Source organism: Candoia aspera, chromosome 2 (assembly GCF_035149785.1).
Source record: "Candoia aspera isolate rCanAsp1 chromosome 2, rCanAsp1.hap2, whole genome shotgun sequence".
NCBI classification, from domain to species: domain Eukaryota; kingdom Metazoa; phylum Chordata; class Lepidosauria; order Squamata; family Boidae; genus Candoia; species Candoia aspera.
This window is the reverse complement of record NC_086154.1, coordinates 216,352,354-216,370,218: the sequence shown is the minus strand read 5'-3', so window position 1 is coordinate 216,370,218 and position 17,865 is coordinate 216,352,354. Positions and strand designations below refer to the sequence as shown.

General features: G+C 42.2%; 1 protein-coding gene across 3 annotated transcripts in view; it reads right to left on the bottom strand.

Annotated features, from left to right (window-relative positions):
- Positions 1–17,504, bottom strand: part of EPB41L4A (erythrocyte membrane protein band 4.1 like 4A) — a 124,184-nt gene extending 106,680 nt beyond the window's left edge. Inside the window, exons 1-2 of one of the 3 annotated variants that reach the window (XM_063295362.1) lie at positions 17,450–17,504; positions 16,544–16,858 (exon numbers count right to left, since the gene is read on the bottom strand). In XM_063295362.1, coding sequence (XP_063151432.1) covers positions 16,544–16,642 — 99 coding nt within the window. In that variant the 5' untranslated portion in view covers positions 16,643–16,858; positions 17,450–17,504. Of the gene's footprint in view, positions 1–16,543; positions 17,231–17,449 lie in introns of those variants that run through there. The other 2 variants (XM_063295363.1, XM_063295361.1) reach the window with 2 other exon arrangements.
- Positions 17,505–17,865: the final 361 nt, after the last annotated feature.

Below are 17,865 nucleotides of genomic sequence, written 5' to 3'. Positions count from 1 at the left end.
CAATCTACTGATAGTGATAACCAGGGGATGGGTTTTGCTTCTTTCAAAAATATTTGTGTGCTTTCAGCATTTCTGTTGGCATGTCATGTGGTAGCATTTCTGGTCTCAATAAAACTGTAGGTCAATGAAGTTCACTATTTTACTGTTTTATTTTATAAAGCTGAATAGTTCAAATCAATCTGCTATCTACCAAGTTTTTTAAAACCAACTCTCATATACCACACATGAAATGTTCTATCAGTGTTTTGACTGCATTACTTTAACTATAAATTAGATTCTCCCGTCTGCATAAAACATTCCCAGGTATAAAATGGATTCTTGTTTTGTATGGATTAACCTAAGCCCACACTTGCAACTGAAAGAGGTACATATTTGGACACAGCTATAGATCACAGAGTAGGGATGTAAGATATGGAAAAATACAATTTGTAAAGAAATAATGAAGATCTATATATATATATATAGCCATATAAGGCAATATCATATAGATTGTGGTTGGGGGAGATTTTAAGGTGTAAATAATATTGGCTAATAGCAAAGGAGCAAAGGGGAAACAATATGTGTAAATAAGTTCAAGCTAGTGAGCCACACAACGTTAAATACTTAAACCAACACGAAGGAGATAGTGGGGAAAACTCATCAAATGATAAGAACTAACACAGGTAAAGATTTAAATGTGTAAAAGCCTTGGAATGATGAGGTGGAAACTGGCATGCTTAATGCTTCCAAAAGAAACAAAGGGAAGCAATTGGTCTCTAAGTAATTAAAAGCTTAGCCTTCAGATGTCTTGTAGCCTAACACTGACCAACAGACGAGACATATGCCAGATGTGTGATAAGAACAACTTCAAACGGAGGCTCCTCCAGGATGTGCTAAACAAGGAGATAGAGTAAATGTCACCATATGAGATATCGGCCTATAAAGATTTCAATGTGTGAAAACCTTGGAAAGTTTAAAATGTTTCAAAATAAGGATTTTACAAGCGTAAGCAAAATAAGATAGAGGGGTCCAGGGGATGAGGCGGTCGAAAGATTGTGCGTCTGAGAGTACCCAGCCAATGGGGAAACAGGCCAGAAGGGGGGGGCTGAACAGGAAAAGGTATAAGAAAGTGCGTGTTTGTAATTTTGGGTGTGGCATCTCTCCTTTCGATCAGACTCTGCGTAGCCTGGTCGAGGTACCCACCGCGCTTTGCAAACCGCTCAAATAAAGTAGGTGCCTTTTCAGAGATCTCTGGTCCGGGGTTTCATTATTTTTATATCTAACAGGGACAACTAGAACAACTAGACAACTAGAAACAATAACAAGTTTTAAATGCAACTTTTATACTCCACATTATGAAATCCTGCTCCCTGCAGAACAATAATGTTCTGACCGCAGGAACACTCTTTGGACTCTTTGGCCTAGTTACTACCTTTTTTATATCTTTACCCAGGCCTTTGGCGAGGGAGGACAAGACTCCTTGCTTCCTTCCATCCAGTCTGCCACGCTTGCCATTTTTTATCTTTTATTGGTTTTATTGTAATTTCTTTTGTTTGATTGTTGTGAGCTGCCCAGAGTTGCTGGTTGCATACAAGTTTAATAGATGATGGAGATGATGATGATCTGAGCACTTTCCAGATTTTGAACTGAAGTCAGTTTACAGGCACATTTTAAAAGTGGATCAATAAATGGCAACCTATTTGAGTTTAGCACTTTAATTTGATACGGTTTAGGAATAATGACCAGTTGGGTTTTATTCTTAAAGCACCTAATGGCCAGCTGAACACTCCTACATTTTCAGAGCAGCAGTTGCGCTGCTATACTATGCTAATAGCCATACCAGGTCTGATGAAGCCGCACATCTATCCTAAAAGGGACAGCATACTATGAAAATTGTTTAACTATTGAAAACAAACACAAGTAGTTTTCTTCACTTTAAGCTTTTTTCTTAAACACAGAAGTACTGCCAAGAATCAAAACTTCTTCACTCTCCAAAATATTGTGAAAATTGTTTTCCAACTGTTAAAACATTGCAGTTGGTAGTTTCTCTATGGTTTGTAATTTTTAATGAGGCAAAGCTGAGCATATTGTATTGTAAAGTGAACAGCTCTAGTTCCAGCTTACATTTACAATTTCTACAACAAATGTCCAAATTAGGCCTGCTAAAGTAAAATTATTTAAATTTTAAAATACAGTATTGTCTGCAACCAGTAGGAAGCCAGAAATTCAGCCTATGCAACAATAAGACTGATGGTTGATTTTTCAAACCTCAGGCTGGCCAGGAGGTAAGTTCATTTAAAAATTAATGGATTTCTGTCATGTTGTCGTGCCAGTTCCATTAATTTAATTAGATGCACCCTGGGAAAATAAAATGACTTAATACTCATTCATTACAAAGTTACTCCTTTGAGAATTCAAAATGGTTGGTCTCATCTGTAAAGATGCAGGAAAAATTACTAATCTGTTTTAAACAATTACAGTCATTTTAGAGAATGGTTAATTTATGAAAAGTTCTGCAAAATCTTTTGTGCCTTTCAGCTTTTTATAAATGAGTATCAGAAATATGAAGAGAATTTATGGTGTATACTTCAAACAGAAATATATTTAAAAATTCAGTTTCATCACAAGCATGTCCAAATTAAAAACCTATTTTATAAAAGCTGATGTTCTATTACAATATACCATTATGGTGTAAGATGCCTTCATTCCTTACATTTCTGATTCAGAAAACTAGGCTGGTGCAAGAAATCCTTAGTATTCTCATGGTATCTGCCCTATGAATTCCAGTCTCACTGCTCGGTGCTCTTGGATATTCCTTTAAATCAAATTTAAAACTAAATTCCAGTTGTGTGATAGTTTAGCAGAAGGGCTCCTAAATGGATGCTATCCAACAGCAACAACAACAGATAGGGTTACTGCCCCTATTCCAGTTTTTCAGCGGCTGACTCACTAAGAGAGGTTTGCCAGTGATGGTCATCTTGAGGCCTATACTGTACAGAAAGAAATCCAATACTGAACAGTCGCACATTCAAGTGACATGGACTCAATCAGTGACTTTCAACCAACGACTCTCTTTTAATCCAACCTATATTGCAGGTTATTATTACAAGAATAAAATAGGGAAGACTCCCATATGTGCCACTTTCAGCTCAAAATAGCAGGATGTAAATAAATAAAATGGCATACCTGGATTGACCATCAAAGCCCAAGACTGACCATCAAAGCCTATTCTTTAATAACATAAGATAGGGGAGAAACACTCAGTAAGTGTTAGTCCAACAGTAAAAAGCTTCTTCCCCACATACATATAGCATGTTTGAAATATAATCTGGTTTTACATTCAGATTTAATTCTGCACTTTAAGGTTTTAAAAGTCAGTTCATAATTCTCTGTAAAAATCTTTTTACAGAGCCTCTTTTTCTGAGTAAAAACCTAACTCACTAACACCAACTTTTGGGAATTCAGAATCAAATAAACAGCAGGTTTATGGAACATTTTGGATTTTATATAGCTGCCCATCTCACGTACATGACTTTGGGCAGTGTACAAAATTACAAAAGAATAGTACAATAAATAATCAAATAACTACAAAAAACATTTAAAACATTAAAAGCAGTTAAACCATTAAAATTATAAAATATAATTTACAGAAGAACGCAGTCAGTTTCCCTAATGATATAATCACCTTACCAACTCCATACCCACATTACTGGATCCCCAGGCCAGATGATAAAGCCATGTCTTCAGGCCCTTCTGGAAGGCCAACAAGGTTGGGGCCAATCTGACCTCAGGGGGAATGATTATACTCCCAGTCTTACAGAACACATTTTTTACAACATATGAACAAAAAAACCCCAAACAAACCCCAAACCAAGCATTACTGCAAAGTAATAAAAAATACAAACGGTAGATAGTTGATAGTCCACAATGGGGAGCTGAATCTAGCCCACTAAAATCTAAAGAAGATTAGAAGGCGTAAAAGATTGGAAGGTATAAAGATGCTTTGGAACATGCAGGGGCACAAACACAGCACCTGTCTTCAAGTCCATAAAGAAGTCCCATTTCTCAGGATCACACAGCTGCCACTTAATCATGGGGAAGACATGCTTCAGAATTCACACACCCTTTTATTCCAAAGCAACCTTCTGCCTTCTAATCAAAAGTGCTACATAAACCTAGTAATCAGAAATATGAACCAACACAGTGAAAGGGGAAGGGCCACAACTAAATATAATAAAATCTTTTCAGGATACACAAAGGCCTATGATTGGCTGACTGACTGAGTTATCAATAAGTGTTCCAAAAAATTAACCACAGCAGTCCTACAGTCCTCTAATTTTGATAGCACCCGACTCCATGGGTTATTTGCCAGGAAGCTACCTCCAACAAAATCTATGAATTTTCCTCCTGGGACTGACCACTCTCTGTGCTTACTTCATCATATGCCAACACACTCCTTCTTTCTCCTGTCTCAATGGAGGCTTATTTCAGTTTCCAATCTTCTTTAATTGAATGGAATTTCATGTCCAGGTATAAAAACACAGGACACATTAATAATCTTTCAGCAGGTACTATGTAATTATCCATGTATACGAGGACTTATGTATAACAGTTCTCAAATCTCAAATCAAACTGTGTTAACACAGCACAATGAAGCATAAATTTGCCAAAACATTTACATGTTGCACCTGGATTCCCAATGTGATGCTGAGTAATAACTATGAGCCATTTATATGTCCTTGATTCCACCAAACTCCCTCTATTTTGTTAAAGTCTTTTAATTAAAAAAAATAAGGGTAGCATACTGCAAAGCAAAACAACAGACTAAAGAAGAATTTTTGTTTCTAGCAATGCTCCTAGACCCACACAGACCCAGAGGCATTCTTAGAAAATAAGACGGCAGTATTTGTTTGCTTTCTAGTATTAGTGTGTTGTGATTGGCCACATCCATCATAAGCATTTTATGACAGTAACACGCTCCCACAGTTCTAAACATGTCCATTGGCCCCAAAAGGTTGAAACCCCCTGACCCAGTATGATGCATAAATCTCACCATATGATTTAGTACATCATACAGAGCCAAAAACTAGGTTAAATCAGCGTTCAGTTAACCATGTGTAACTGTGCAAATACTTCCACTATCTTTGGAATGCTATCCAGAAAGTTTATGGCTGACATAATTTATAAACTCAACTAGCAGGAAGAAAGTTCTTTGGAAATCAGTAAGTCAAAACCTCATTCGTACTTGAAAAACAGAAGCTGCTTCAATTGCTGTATTCACACAACCCAATGAAATACTAAATAACCAATCTCTTATAGGCTACAACTTGCAAACTCAGTTCAGGTGGTTAAGATGCAGCATGAACCAAGAAATTGTATGAACTATACGATGGATAAGCTTATCAAGAAAATGGTGGGTAAACTTGAAAACACAGCCAATATTATATAATACTGTATCACTATAGATGTGTGTGCTAATTAAGCAAATTTATAGAATCATTGATATAAATCTTACTTATGCTCAAAACAGATTTGTACATGTTTTCTAGTAGTGTGGAAATATATATTGTCGTTTGTGCATTTACATGTATACAAGAGAGAAAAAAGTTTGCCACAACTGGGAAGTTTTCTACCCATTCCTGCACAGATCCTATAATCTATTCCAGGTTCTGTCAGTAGCCATAGAGTAAGGCAAAAAGAGGACTTACTATATGGAAAAAACCAGAAAGAAGGATTCATGAATGCTTTATTAAAGAATGTAAGAAAAGTGTCTGAGCTGCACTGTAGAAATTCACGGACCTTATTTCTAACTGTGTGCTTATCATTAGTCTGTACACCGTTCTGTTGTTCATTTCTCTACTCCCTGAAGAGGTTTAAGGCGAATGAAACATAGCCAATGGATTTCTTGGATGTTACATTTGCATTCAACTAAATCAATTCATGAGAACCACTGAGAGATGCATGACTGTTTTTTTTAAGATACACGTTCTAACACATTCAGTTAAAGCATCCACAGTGGTTCTAGATGGTTTTCTTACAGTTACCACACCATTATTACTTGGATTCAAATAACTACAATTTGTTTTAAGACATTCCAAAGTAGTGAGGAGGTGAATCATCTTCATGATAGAAATATTGGGAAAGGTGAAAGAGCTATAAGCACTCTAGAATTTCTTTACTGCAGTTCTCATAATTCCTGCTTACCAACAATATTGATGCAAGTTGAAGCATCCAGCTGAGAGCCACTTTGGTCTAGTGGTTAAGGTTCTGGGCCAGAAACCAGGAGGCTGTGAGTTCTAGTCCTGCCTTAAGCATGAAAGCTGGCTGGGTGACCTTGGGCAGGTCACTCTCTCTCAGCCCAACTCACCTCACAGGGTTGCTGTTGTGGGGAAAATAGGAGGAGGAAGGAGTATTAGGCATGTTAGCTGCCTTGAGTTATTTATAAAAATAATAAAGGCGGGATAAATATAATAAATAAATAAATAAATAAATAAAATCCAAAGTGACATGGGTTCCGCAGTCTGTTGGAAGGGCTTTATAACAGAAAATGGTTGTTGTTGTTCAGTCATTAAGTCGTGTCCGACTCTTCGTGACCCCATGGCCCATAGCACGCCAGGCCTTCCTGTCCTCCACTGTCTCCCGGAGTTTACTCAAATTCATGTTCATTGCATCGGTGATGCTATTTACCCATCTCATCCTCTGCCATCCCCTTCTCCTTTTGCCTTCAGTCTTTCTCAGCATCAGGGTCTTTTCCAGTGAGTCCTCTCTTCACATTAGGTGGCCAAAGTATTTGAGCTTCAGCTTTAGTATCTGTCATGTTCACCGTTCCAATGTTGCCGGTACATCGTAACATTTCGCATGTCATTTGGCTGATGCGTGTTTCGTCTGGGAGGGGAGGAGGATTCCATCTCGTGGGATTGTTGTATGTTAGCAGCTGGATTGGAACGTGTTTGGGTTATCTTGTGTGTTCAAGGTTCCTTTCCCAGGACATCAGCAGAAACGGTTACCAGCACCTGGGGGGGGGGGAGTTTGCAACGGCAGGGCGAGGGGAGGGATTATGTTTGAGCCGAGGGTTTTTAGTTTGTATTTGGCGTGCTTTTGCTCATTCTCAGCTTTCTCTGTATTTGCATACTATTCTTTAATAAATCAGATATCATTAAGTTCCTGCTTGTGAGTCTGAGTCTATTAGGGTAGGCAATCCTTACATAAAGCTGAGAATCTCAAAAAAATTTCCGTTAGCCCCTTTCCAGATTTATTTTGTGAGGGAGAAGTGCTAGCGATGAGCAAACCAAATCCCCAAACCACGGAAAGCGATGAATCAAGCGAGGGGGAACCCAACTCCACGGTGATAAGAACAGAGAGGGTCCCTACTCGGGAGCTCTCAGAAATTCGGGAGGTGTCGAGCTCCAGCATGGGAGAAGAGGAGGTTGGAGGTAAAAGAGCCCCTGAACCGACCGGCGAGTTGCCAGGTGAACTGGTCACCTGTGATGAAACACAGGGACCCCTACCAGGGACATCCAAAACGTCTTGGAAGCAGCGATACCCGATGTCCCCAACCATGGTGAGGCAGGAGGGAAAGGAGGATTCCCAAACCCCTGACCGTATATGTCATGAGTAAGGATGGCGAGCAGGGGGCTCTCACCCAGACTGTTAAGCGCATGCGTAGCACTGAGGAATTGGGCAGCCATTCAAAGAGACACAGATCGGGACCGCCTTAACCTTTGGGTTTTATATGTCTGGGTTTTTCCCACGCTTCTTCAGTTTGTTAGGATTCCTGTTATGTACTAGCAATAAAGCATTAGAGACCAGTTCCTTGTCTCAGCGTGTTTCCTGGTTGTTAGGACAACAGTATAAGACTGGTGGAGGCCAAATTGGAGTCACTAGAATTTATGTTTCAGAAAATGTCAATGGACTGGGGTCCCTGGGAGAGGAAGAGAGAGGAGTCTAGTAATAGGCATTCGTCTCCTTCTTCGCCCCCACCTTCTTCGGAGGAAAGGAGTAGGACCTGGCGCAGAGAGGAGGCAAGGGTGCCGAGGGTGAGAATTTCAAGGTCCCCTCCTCGAGAGCGGAGATCCCTGGGAGCTAAAAGAAAGTCCCACCGCCCAGCTGTGGCAAAGGGACTGCCCGGAGTGGGGGTTAAGGACTTTACAGTTAAATTTGATGGAGATCCAACTAAGCTATCATTCTTCCTTACCAATGCAAGGAGTTATATGGATGAATGGGAACCGTATTTTCGTTCAGAAAGAGCCAAGATTAATGCCATTGCCACTAAGCTCAAGGGGCGGGCTGCCGATTGGTATGTGCAGTTATGTCAATCGGATGCCCCTGAGCTGGAGGAGTTCGAAGAATTCCTGTGGCCGTTGAAGCTACACTTTGAAGACCCGTTAGCTAAAGAAAGGGCAAAACGGGCGCTGAGGGAGCTTAGCCAGGGGCCACGATCGGTAGCAGACTATGCTCTGGAATTTAAGGCTCTGGCTGGGAAGGTTGAGGATTGGTCCCAATCTACCTTAATAGAACTTTTTAAGGACGGTCTGAACACGGAGGTCCTGAGGTGGTCGCTCGGTAGGGACGACCCAGATACCCTGTATGAATGGATACAGTTGGCAGGGAAGGCTGAGCATGCCCATGAAACCTTCGCTCACAGGAAGGTGATGAGATATTCCGGGCTCAGCAAGGGTTCCGCCCTGCTGTGCCTACTGGAAAGTCCGGTCAACGTGCCTGGGAGGAGGAGAGGGAGCGCTGCTATGCGAAAGGGCAGTGCCTCCGATGTGGAAAGGAAGGTCACCGAGCGGCGGTGTACCCGAAGGGCAAGACTGATGATCGTTCGGGGAAGCCGACGGGGAAATCTCCCTCCCTACCCAGGAAAATGAAGGCAGCCATGGCTGAAACTGAAGTGGAGGAGGTTCCTCAGGGGCGAGGGGGAGCCTGATCTACACCAGCCAGCGGGAAACACCAGCCACCTGCTCTAAGGAGCGCCTGTGGGCAGGTGGTGGAGGATGGGGGCGAACATGTTTCGGTGAGTGCCAACTATCTCACACTGAACGTGAAAGTGAAGTTAGGCTCCCGCACAAGAACCATTGAAGTTTGGGCATTGATCGATTCGGGGTGTTTGCGTTGCTTGATGCACCCTGACGTGGTGGCTGCTTTGGAGTTACCCAGCTTTCCACTGCAACGTCCCATGATTTTCACCCAGCTGGATGGTTCTACGGCGGGGGGGGGGGAAACCGGTCACCCATTACATGGGCATGGTGACGTTGCAAATGGGCAGCCACCGTGAGGGGCTGCCGTTTGTGGTGGCGCCTGTGGGGCATCCCTTAGTCATTCTGGGGATTCCTTGGTTGGTCCAACAAAACCCCTATATAAATTGGGTACATAGGACTTTGACGTTTGGGGATGGTTTCTATCAAGCCCCTGGGGAGGACGACGCTCCGGAGGCTGCAGTGGGGAGGGCGGCGGCAGCAACCCCGCATTTCGCTGTCACACCACTGGAGGGCTTGTCGGAGCAATACCAAGGCTTTGCGGATGTGTTTGGTGAGAAAGAAGCGGACCAACTCCCACCCCATCGAAAAACTGACTGTGCGATAGAATTGGTCCCCGACGCTCAACTGCCCAAACCAAAAATTTATGCCATGACTCAAAAGGAACTGGCGGCGTTGAGGGAGTTTGTGGACAAAAACTTGGCCAGGGGTTTTATTGAACCAGCAAATTCGCCAGTGGGCACCTGCGCACCCGCAGGCAGCTCCAAAGTTTTCTTGGGTTTTCCAACTATTACCGCCAATTCATCCAGCGGTTCGCCGAAATTGCGTTGCCTCTCACTGACTTGTTACGTATGAAGGGGTTGGGGGACACACACAAGGTAAAGAACCCGGGGGCATTGCTTAATTGGACACCTGACTGCCAGTTGGCTTTCGACAAACTCAAAAGCCTGTTCACTGCTGAACCCATTCTTCAACACCCTGATCCCACTAAACCCTCTGTGGTTCAAGTGGATGCTTCCGATTTCTCAATTGGAGCGCTCTTGCTGCAAGCGGATGCTGACAACCGCCTGAAGCCGTGTGCGTATCTGTCCTGGAAATTTTCCGAGACAGAAGGGCAGTGGCATGTTTGGGAGAAAGAAGCTTTTGCAGTCAGGGCTGCTTTGGAGGCATGGTGCCACCTATTAGAGGGGGCTAAATGTCCTTTTGAGGTTTGGACTGACCATAAAAATTTGGAAGCGCTCAGCACACCCCGTAAGCTCAGTCCTAAGCAGATCCGCTGGGCTCAATTTTTCAGTCGCTTTGACTTTAAGTTGAAATTCATTCCGGGCAAGAAAAACTTCCTCGCTGATGCACTTTCCCGCCTGCCCCAGGATTCAGTCCAGGCACCTGACGTTGTGGGTACACTGTGGACAAAATCCCAATTGGGTTTGCAAGCTGTCACACGCAGTCAAACTCGTGCGCAGCTGCCCCCAGCTCAGGTTCACAGGCTGGGGGAAGGACGCCAATTCCTTCGCAATTGCAACAACAGTTTCTGCTAGAGGTGAAATCTGATACTTGGTTGTAAGCGAATAGAGACAATGTTACATTTGACAGAGGCTTAGCTTGGAAGCAAAACCGCCTCTATGTCCCTGACAGTTTGCAAAGGGAAATTTTGATTAGGTCTCATGATGATAAAGTGGCTGGTCATTTTGGGTTTGTCAAAACCTTGCATCTGGTACGCCACCAATTTTGGTGGCCCACATTGAGGCGTGATGTAAAAAGTTATGTTGCTTCTTGTCCTGTCTGTGCCATGTCAAAACAGAAGGGGGGTAAGCCACACGGGCTGCTGCAGCCGGTGGCCAGCTCCTCCCGTCCTTGGGAGGAGGTTTCTATGGACTTCATTGTGGATTTGCCTCCTAGTCAGAGAAAGACTGTGATTTGGGTGGTAAAGGACTACTTTTCCAAGCAAGCCCATTTCATTCCATGTGCTTCTATTTCGTCTGCTCAGCAATTGGCCTGCCTTTTTCTAATCCACATCTACTGGATTCACGGTAGCCCCTCCCGCTTGGTCACGGACCGCGGGATACAGTTCACTTCCCAATTTTGGAAGGCATTTTTGAAGCTGGTGGGCACCAAGCAGGCGTTGTCCACTGCGTCGCATCCAGAGACTGACGGATCTACGGAGGTTCTTAATTCCACCCTGGAACAATTCTTGAGGGCATTTGTCAACTATCAGCAGGATAATTGGGTTGATCTGCTACCTTTTGCTGAGGTGGCTTATAACAACACCGTCCATCAGGGCACAGGGCACACCCGTTTCCATATTGTTTTTGGACGGGATTTTGTTCCCATTCCTGAGTTGCCTCAACCCCCCGCACAGCCCTGCTCTGCTTCTGATTGGGCTGCTCAACTGGCAGATTCATGGCCAGTGATTCAGCAGGCGTTGGCTGATGCCCAATCTGCCTATAAACTGCACGCTGATAAGCAACGAGCCCTTCAACCTGCTTTTAAAGTTGGTGATAAACGCTACCTTTCCACCAAGTTCATTAAGTCCCCTCAGCCCTCAAAGAAGTTGGCTCCTAAGTTTGTTGGTCCTTTTCCCATTGTGGGAGTTGTGAACCCTGTCACGTTTAAACTGGAATTGCCACACAATCTGAAACGTTTACATCCTGTTTTTCATTGCAGTTTGCTCAAGCCTGTCAACCACTCCCGCCATTGGCATCCGCAACCCCCACCTCCTGCTCCGATCATGATTGACAGACAGCAACATTTTGAGGTGAAGGAGGTCCTTGATTCTCACCGACTTCATGGCACCCTGCAGTACCTCATTCAGTGGAAACACTTTCCCCACTCTGAGTGGGTGTCTGCCCGTGATGTTCACTCTCCTGTTTTAGTTAGACGCTTTCATCTAGCTTATCCTCTGAAACCTGCTCCTTAGTGTTTTTTGGGGGGGCGGTATGTCATGTTCACCGTTCCAATGTTACCATTACATCGTAACGTTTCGCATGTCATTTGGCTGATGCGTGTTTCGTCTGGGAGGGGAGGAGGATTCCATCTCGTGGGATTGTTGTATGTTAGCAGCTGGATTGGAATGTGTTTGGGTTATCTTGTGTGTTCAAGGTTCCTTTCCCAGGACATCAGCAGAAACGGTTACCAGCACCTGGGGGGGGGGGGGAGTTTGCAACGGCAGGGCGAGGGGAGGGATTACGTTTGAGCCGAGGGTTTTTAGTTCGTATTTGGCGCGCTTTTGCTCATTCTCAGCTTTCTCTGTATTTGCATACTATTCTTTAATAAATCAGATATCATTAAGTTCCTGTTTGTGAGTCTGAGTCTATTAGGGTAGGCAATCCTTACACTGTCCTTCCAATGAACAGTCAGGGTTGATTTCCTGTAGGATTGACTGATTTCCTGTAGGACTGACTGATTTGATCTCCTTGCAGTCTAAGATTCTTCTCCAGCACCACAGTTTGAAAGCATCAATTCTTCAGCACTCAGCCTTCCTTATGGTCCAACTCTCACAGCCGTACATTACTACTGGGAAAACCATAGCTTTGATTATACGGACCTTTGTTGGCAAGGTGATGTCTCTGCTTTTTAATATGCTGTCTAGGTTTGCCATAGCTTTCCTCCCAAGGAGCAGGCACCTTTTAATTTCATGGCTGCGGTCACAGTGTGCAGTGATCTTGGAGCCCAAGAAAATAAAATCTGTCACTGCTTCCATTTCTTCCCCTTCTATTTGCCAGGAAGTGACGGGACCAGATGCCATGATCTTAGTTTTTTTAATGTTGAGTTTCAAGCCAGCTTTTGCACTCTCCTCTTTCACCCTCATCAAGAGGCTCTTTAGTTCCTCTTCACTTTGCCATTAGGCTGGTATCGTCCGCATAACTGAGGTTGTTGATATTTCCCCCGGCAATCTTAATTTCAGCTTGTGATTCATCCAGCCCGGCATTTCTCATGATGTACTCTGCATATAAGTTAAATAAGCAGGGTGACAAAATACAGCCTTGTCGTACTCCTTTCCCAATTTTGAACCAATCGGTTGTTCCATGTCGGTTCTGACTATTGCTTCCTGACCCGCATACAGGTTTCTCAGGAGACAGGTAAGGTGGTCTGGTATTCCCATCTCTTTAAGAATTTGCCACAGTTTGTTGTGATCCACACTATCAAAGGCTTTAGCATAGTCAATGAAGCAGAAGTAGATGTTTTCTTGCATTTCTTTTTCTTTGGGATGGTTTTAGTTGCTGCCTCCTGTATAATGTTATAAAACTCCATCCATAGTTCTTCAGGCACTCTGTGTACTGGATCTAGTCCCTTAAATCTATTAATCACCTCCACTGTACATTCATAAGGGATATGATTTAGGTTGCACCTGAATGGTCTAGTGGTTTTCCCTATATTCTTCAATTTAAGCCTAAATTTTGCAATAAGAAGCTCATGATCTGAGCCACGGTCAGCTCCAGGTCTTGTTTTTACTGACTGTATAGAGCTTCTCCATCTCTGGCTGCAAAGTACATAATCAATCTGATTTTGGTATTGACCATCTGGTGGTGTCCATGTGTAGAGTTGTCTCTAGAGTTGTGGTAAAAGAGTGTTTGCTATGAACAGCGTGTTCTCTTGACAAAACTCTATCAGCCTTTGCCCTGCTTCATTTTGTACTCCAAGGCCAAACTGAGTAAGTAAATAAGGGGGATTAATTACTCTATCCCCAGTAAGCCATTAAAGCACTTATGTAACTAGAGTTATGGACATTAAACCTTCAGAGATATTGTGACATTAAGCAAACTAAACCAGTTTAGAATAAACTCTTTCTATAATAAATTGATGAAATTATTACTTGCAAATATAAGATTTAAACAAAGAAAATGTAATAAAATAGCAATATCCCTACAATTAACAACCAACTTATAAACTATTTGTAATGTATAAAGCTTAATAATAACCTAGTTCTTGTCTTGATTTTCTCCTCTCAGATTTCTAATATGCTGCAAGGGTATTTCTATTCTGACATTTTAGGATGACATGTTCACTAAATTTAACCCCAGGTATAGATTAAAAAGAACTCATTGCATTCTTCTGTACTTCTCTCATGTAGATCCCCTTTAATAGTAATAAAACTATTACAGTAGTTTTATTACAGTATAGCCCTTAAGGCTGTTCAAGGCTCTGGATCCAATTCTGAAAAGCTGATTTGGAGTATGAGAGTCATAAGCATAGCAACAGTTTCCAACTCATTAACATGGCAGCATATTCACCAGATCACAGGGCAGAGCAGCCATGAAATCCTGGAGAAACAATGCAACTGCTTTAAAATTTCAAGTGGGTGCTACAATCCCACTCACACACACTCCAAAGCAGCTTTTTGGAACTGAACCTAAAACACTGTTCAGCTCTAATGGCCATTATATTCAAAATACAAAAAAATGAAATATGCAAGACTAATTATATTTAAAATCTCATTTTAGACTATTTAATTTGGTTTTCACAATTAATTATTCTGTAATTTAATTAAACTGTTATTTTTATACTTAATAAAATTAGTTGTAACAAAGCTATTACCTATACTACAGGAATAAGTCTTTGCACATATATTAAAAAAATAAAAAACTATCTTCTTATTCTGACTTACTCTGTTGAACATGCATAGGATTGCTGATCAGGTTGCATACTAAAATATTAAGGGATTCCAGAATATTTTAGTTCTCCTAAGTAGGCAAAAAATCTCCCAAGAGAGAATTCTCTGCATGTCACCAAACTAGTTCTCAGATGCTTAAAAATTAATTCCTTTAATTTAATGGCAATTAAAATCATAGAAGTCATTATCCCATATAAAGTTCATTTAAATCCCTACATACTGACCTGTGACTAAGTTTCAATGAAGCCCAGTGGGATTTAAAATCGAATTAACATTCAGAAATTTGCACTGTTAACACAGTGTTCCATTATCGCTTATTGTATGTTTTACTTCCATTTATTTCAGTTACATTACAAAGCAGCAAACTCAGTTTTCCTACTCGGGGCACCCAGGGTTCCCAGTTCTGGTTCCTTAGACAAATTTACCTGAAAGTCCACTTGCCTGTAAAAATATTAGTTGAAATGTTACATGTTTCACTGTGCACTGAAATTATCCTAGATATATCCTTAAACATAATTGTGCTACTACTTCTCATTTGCTGTTGTTCAGTCGTTAAGTCGTGTCTGACTCTTCGTGACCCTACAGAACCCATATAAATTTTCAAGTAATTCATTAAGTGAATTATTTATGAGTATATTTGCTACAGATACTGTAACATATTTCTGTATGGTTCTAATACAGCTACTGCTTGACTGTGGCTTTTGGACTTTTTTCTTATAGACCCACAGAGTTTTAACTTCTATGGACAGATATATGTAGTCACTATTGCTATAAATGTGTAATCTATTTGTTACTCTGAAGTTTAACATTTCACAATGATATACAAAGCTTATAATATATTGCAGAGTTAAGAGAAGATTTCCTATATATTTAAAGCTCTTTCAGAACAATCCATTTATTACTATTCAAAGTAAGCCCTGTTAAGTTCTAATTTTATACAGAAACATTATTTTAAAAAGAAGTTTAGAACCTGCACTTCATATTCAGACACAAAACTCACTGCTCTTTCATTTATTTCTGTAGAAAAGCAGAATTCAAAAATTTGCTAAAATATTTATATATAGGTTCTTCCCCTCTAATGAGGGAAGTTGGCTTACTGCCTTAGGGGGAATGTTGAAGGCTGGTGCCCACACATTTAGCATAATAATAAACAATGGATTATTTGTAAGCACTTCAGCTGCAACAACATTTTCCTAATTTTGTTGACTGGGAGGTTTTTCAAAAGGAAATTAAGCATCTTTACTCTCCACTGACCTCACTGGATAGCTGAAGCATATGGGAGATAAATGAGGCTCTTTTGGAAATCAGCAGGGATTAAATTATACTTAAAAAGGAACTGGATCAGGATACTGAGGCCTAAAAGCTAGGCAGCAGGTGCTGATTAATATTCACTACTTTTGAAAAGCATGTGTCTTATGCAAACCCTAAGTATGATTTTATTAAGTTGGGCATACCTTTGCGAATCATGCATTTTTTAAAAAGCTTGTTTTATATAAATATAAAGCAAGGATATGTAGCAATCATGGATTTTACAACTAGTGAAAATTATAATGTGAGGTAAACTAATAAAGCAAATAAGCCATCTGGGAAACAAAGTGTTCTAATCTACAATCTTATGCAATGTACAGTTACTAAAAATGCATTTGCCTACTTCTTCCTTTGCTGCATTACCTAGTTTGCACACAGTACGTGATTTAAGGAAAGCACATCTGCACATATTTGTAACACTTTAATCTGTTTCTTGTTTCTTATTATTAGAACTTCTTCCTGGGTCATGGAATGTGATGTAAAGTTAAATGCCACTTGACATGCCCATGTCCCTGTAATTAGAAACTACTTTGTTTTGATAAGCACTCTCTCAGAAATGGGTTTCCATGTGGATTGGCCCCCTATTGCTTAACACCAGACAAAGCATTTCAAGCACTACTGAGAAGCATCTGAGTAACCTAGTGAAAATAGAACAGGCAGCACTTACCTTTATCCCTTGGTGCTGTGTGGTTAAGGTTAATTTGGATTCATCCAGAAGTAGAACTTCACAATAAAATTCCTCAGGCACTGCACAGAAACAGCCCATGGCTGCTCCAGTGACTTGCTGTCAGAGTGCAAATGATAAAATAGAGATGAAGGTAACTTCAAGCACAGCAAGGGGGGAACCAAACAACTCAGTCCCGACAGGCAATCTTTATTTGACTCAGGTCAAAGGTGGGGAAGTAAAGCAGACTAGTCTTCGTCTTCGAGCAGCTAATAAAGAGGGTGACTTACACCAAAGGTTAGGTCTTCATGAGGTATCCTGCAAAAAAAGAAAAAGAGAAGAAAAAGCCAAAATTCTTCTTGAGTGAAGAAAAAAATGTATCTATACACTGATTGCCAAGCTGTAAGAGTGAAATCAAAAGATTCAAGAATAAAGTTGTCAGAGGTAAGTCCATGACAAAGTTTCACATGCTCCTCAGCCCCATGGGCTTCTTTGTTCACAGTTCTGCCAGGAGAAACCCTTGGCCTCTGGAGCACATGAGTCCTGTATGTAAGTGGCTAGTTAGAGAGCCTGCTCTGGATACCAATACAAGGCCATCGCAAGAGAAGCAGGTCATCCTTCAAGGCCTACCAGGGGCCGAGCCCTTCAGCGCCAAAGAACTTGAGAAAAGCACCCGGGCCAGGAAGCTCCAGCTCCTCCTCCGCTGCACAACGCCGGGCGCTCCAGCGCGGCTCCTCGGATTAATGATTACCCACGCTCCCCTCCCCCTCCTACCCTCCCTCGGGGATTGCTCTTTTGTATGACGAGAGAAAAGGAAGGATCCGCGCAAAGGGGAAACCGCCCCTGCCTTCAGCGCTCACACCCTGCCCCCGCCTTTTCCAACCCGAATTAGGGGGACACGGGGGTTACCTGGAGTAGCGAAAAAGCCAAGCCAAGGAGCTTCTACTGACAGGGCATGAAGAGCCGGGCCGGCAGTTCCGGACGCTCACAGCGGTGGCTAAAGCACAACCAGCTTGCGCTTTCTAGTCAGACGCAGCGTGGCTACCTCGGACACATACGCCCTTCTCTCCGCGGCGCCGAAATCTCGGCGGGGGGGCAGACACACCGTATGGCTCCTATTGCCTTTTTCTCCTGGCCTTGTCCAGTCCGCCCAAATAGGCTTTTCCCGTCGGGGAAATAGCAAAGAATTCAGGATTCCCCTTGTCGCCCAACTCCGCTGGCAAAGTTCCCCGCGAAAAGCGGAGCGAGCCCCAGGCGCTGCAGAAACAATCGCCACCTGCCCCGGCGCGGGTCCAGTTGCTCAGTTTCTCGCCCACCTGAATAAG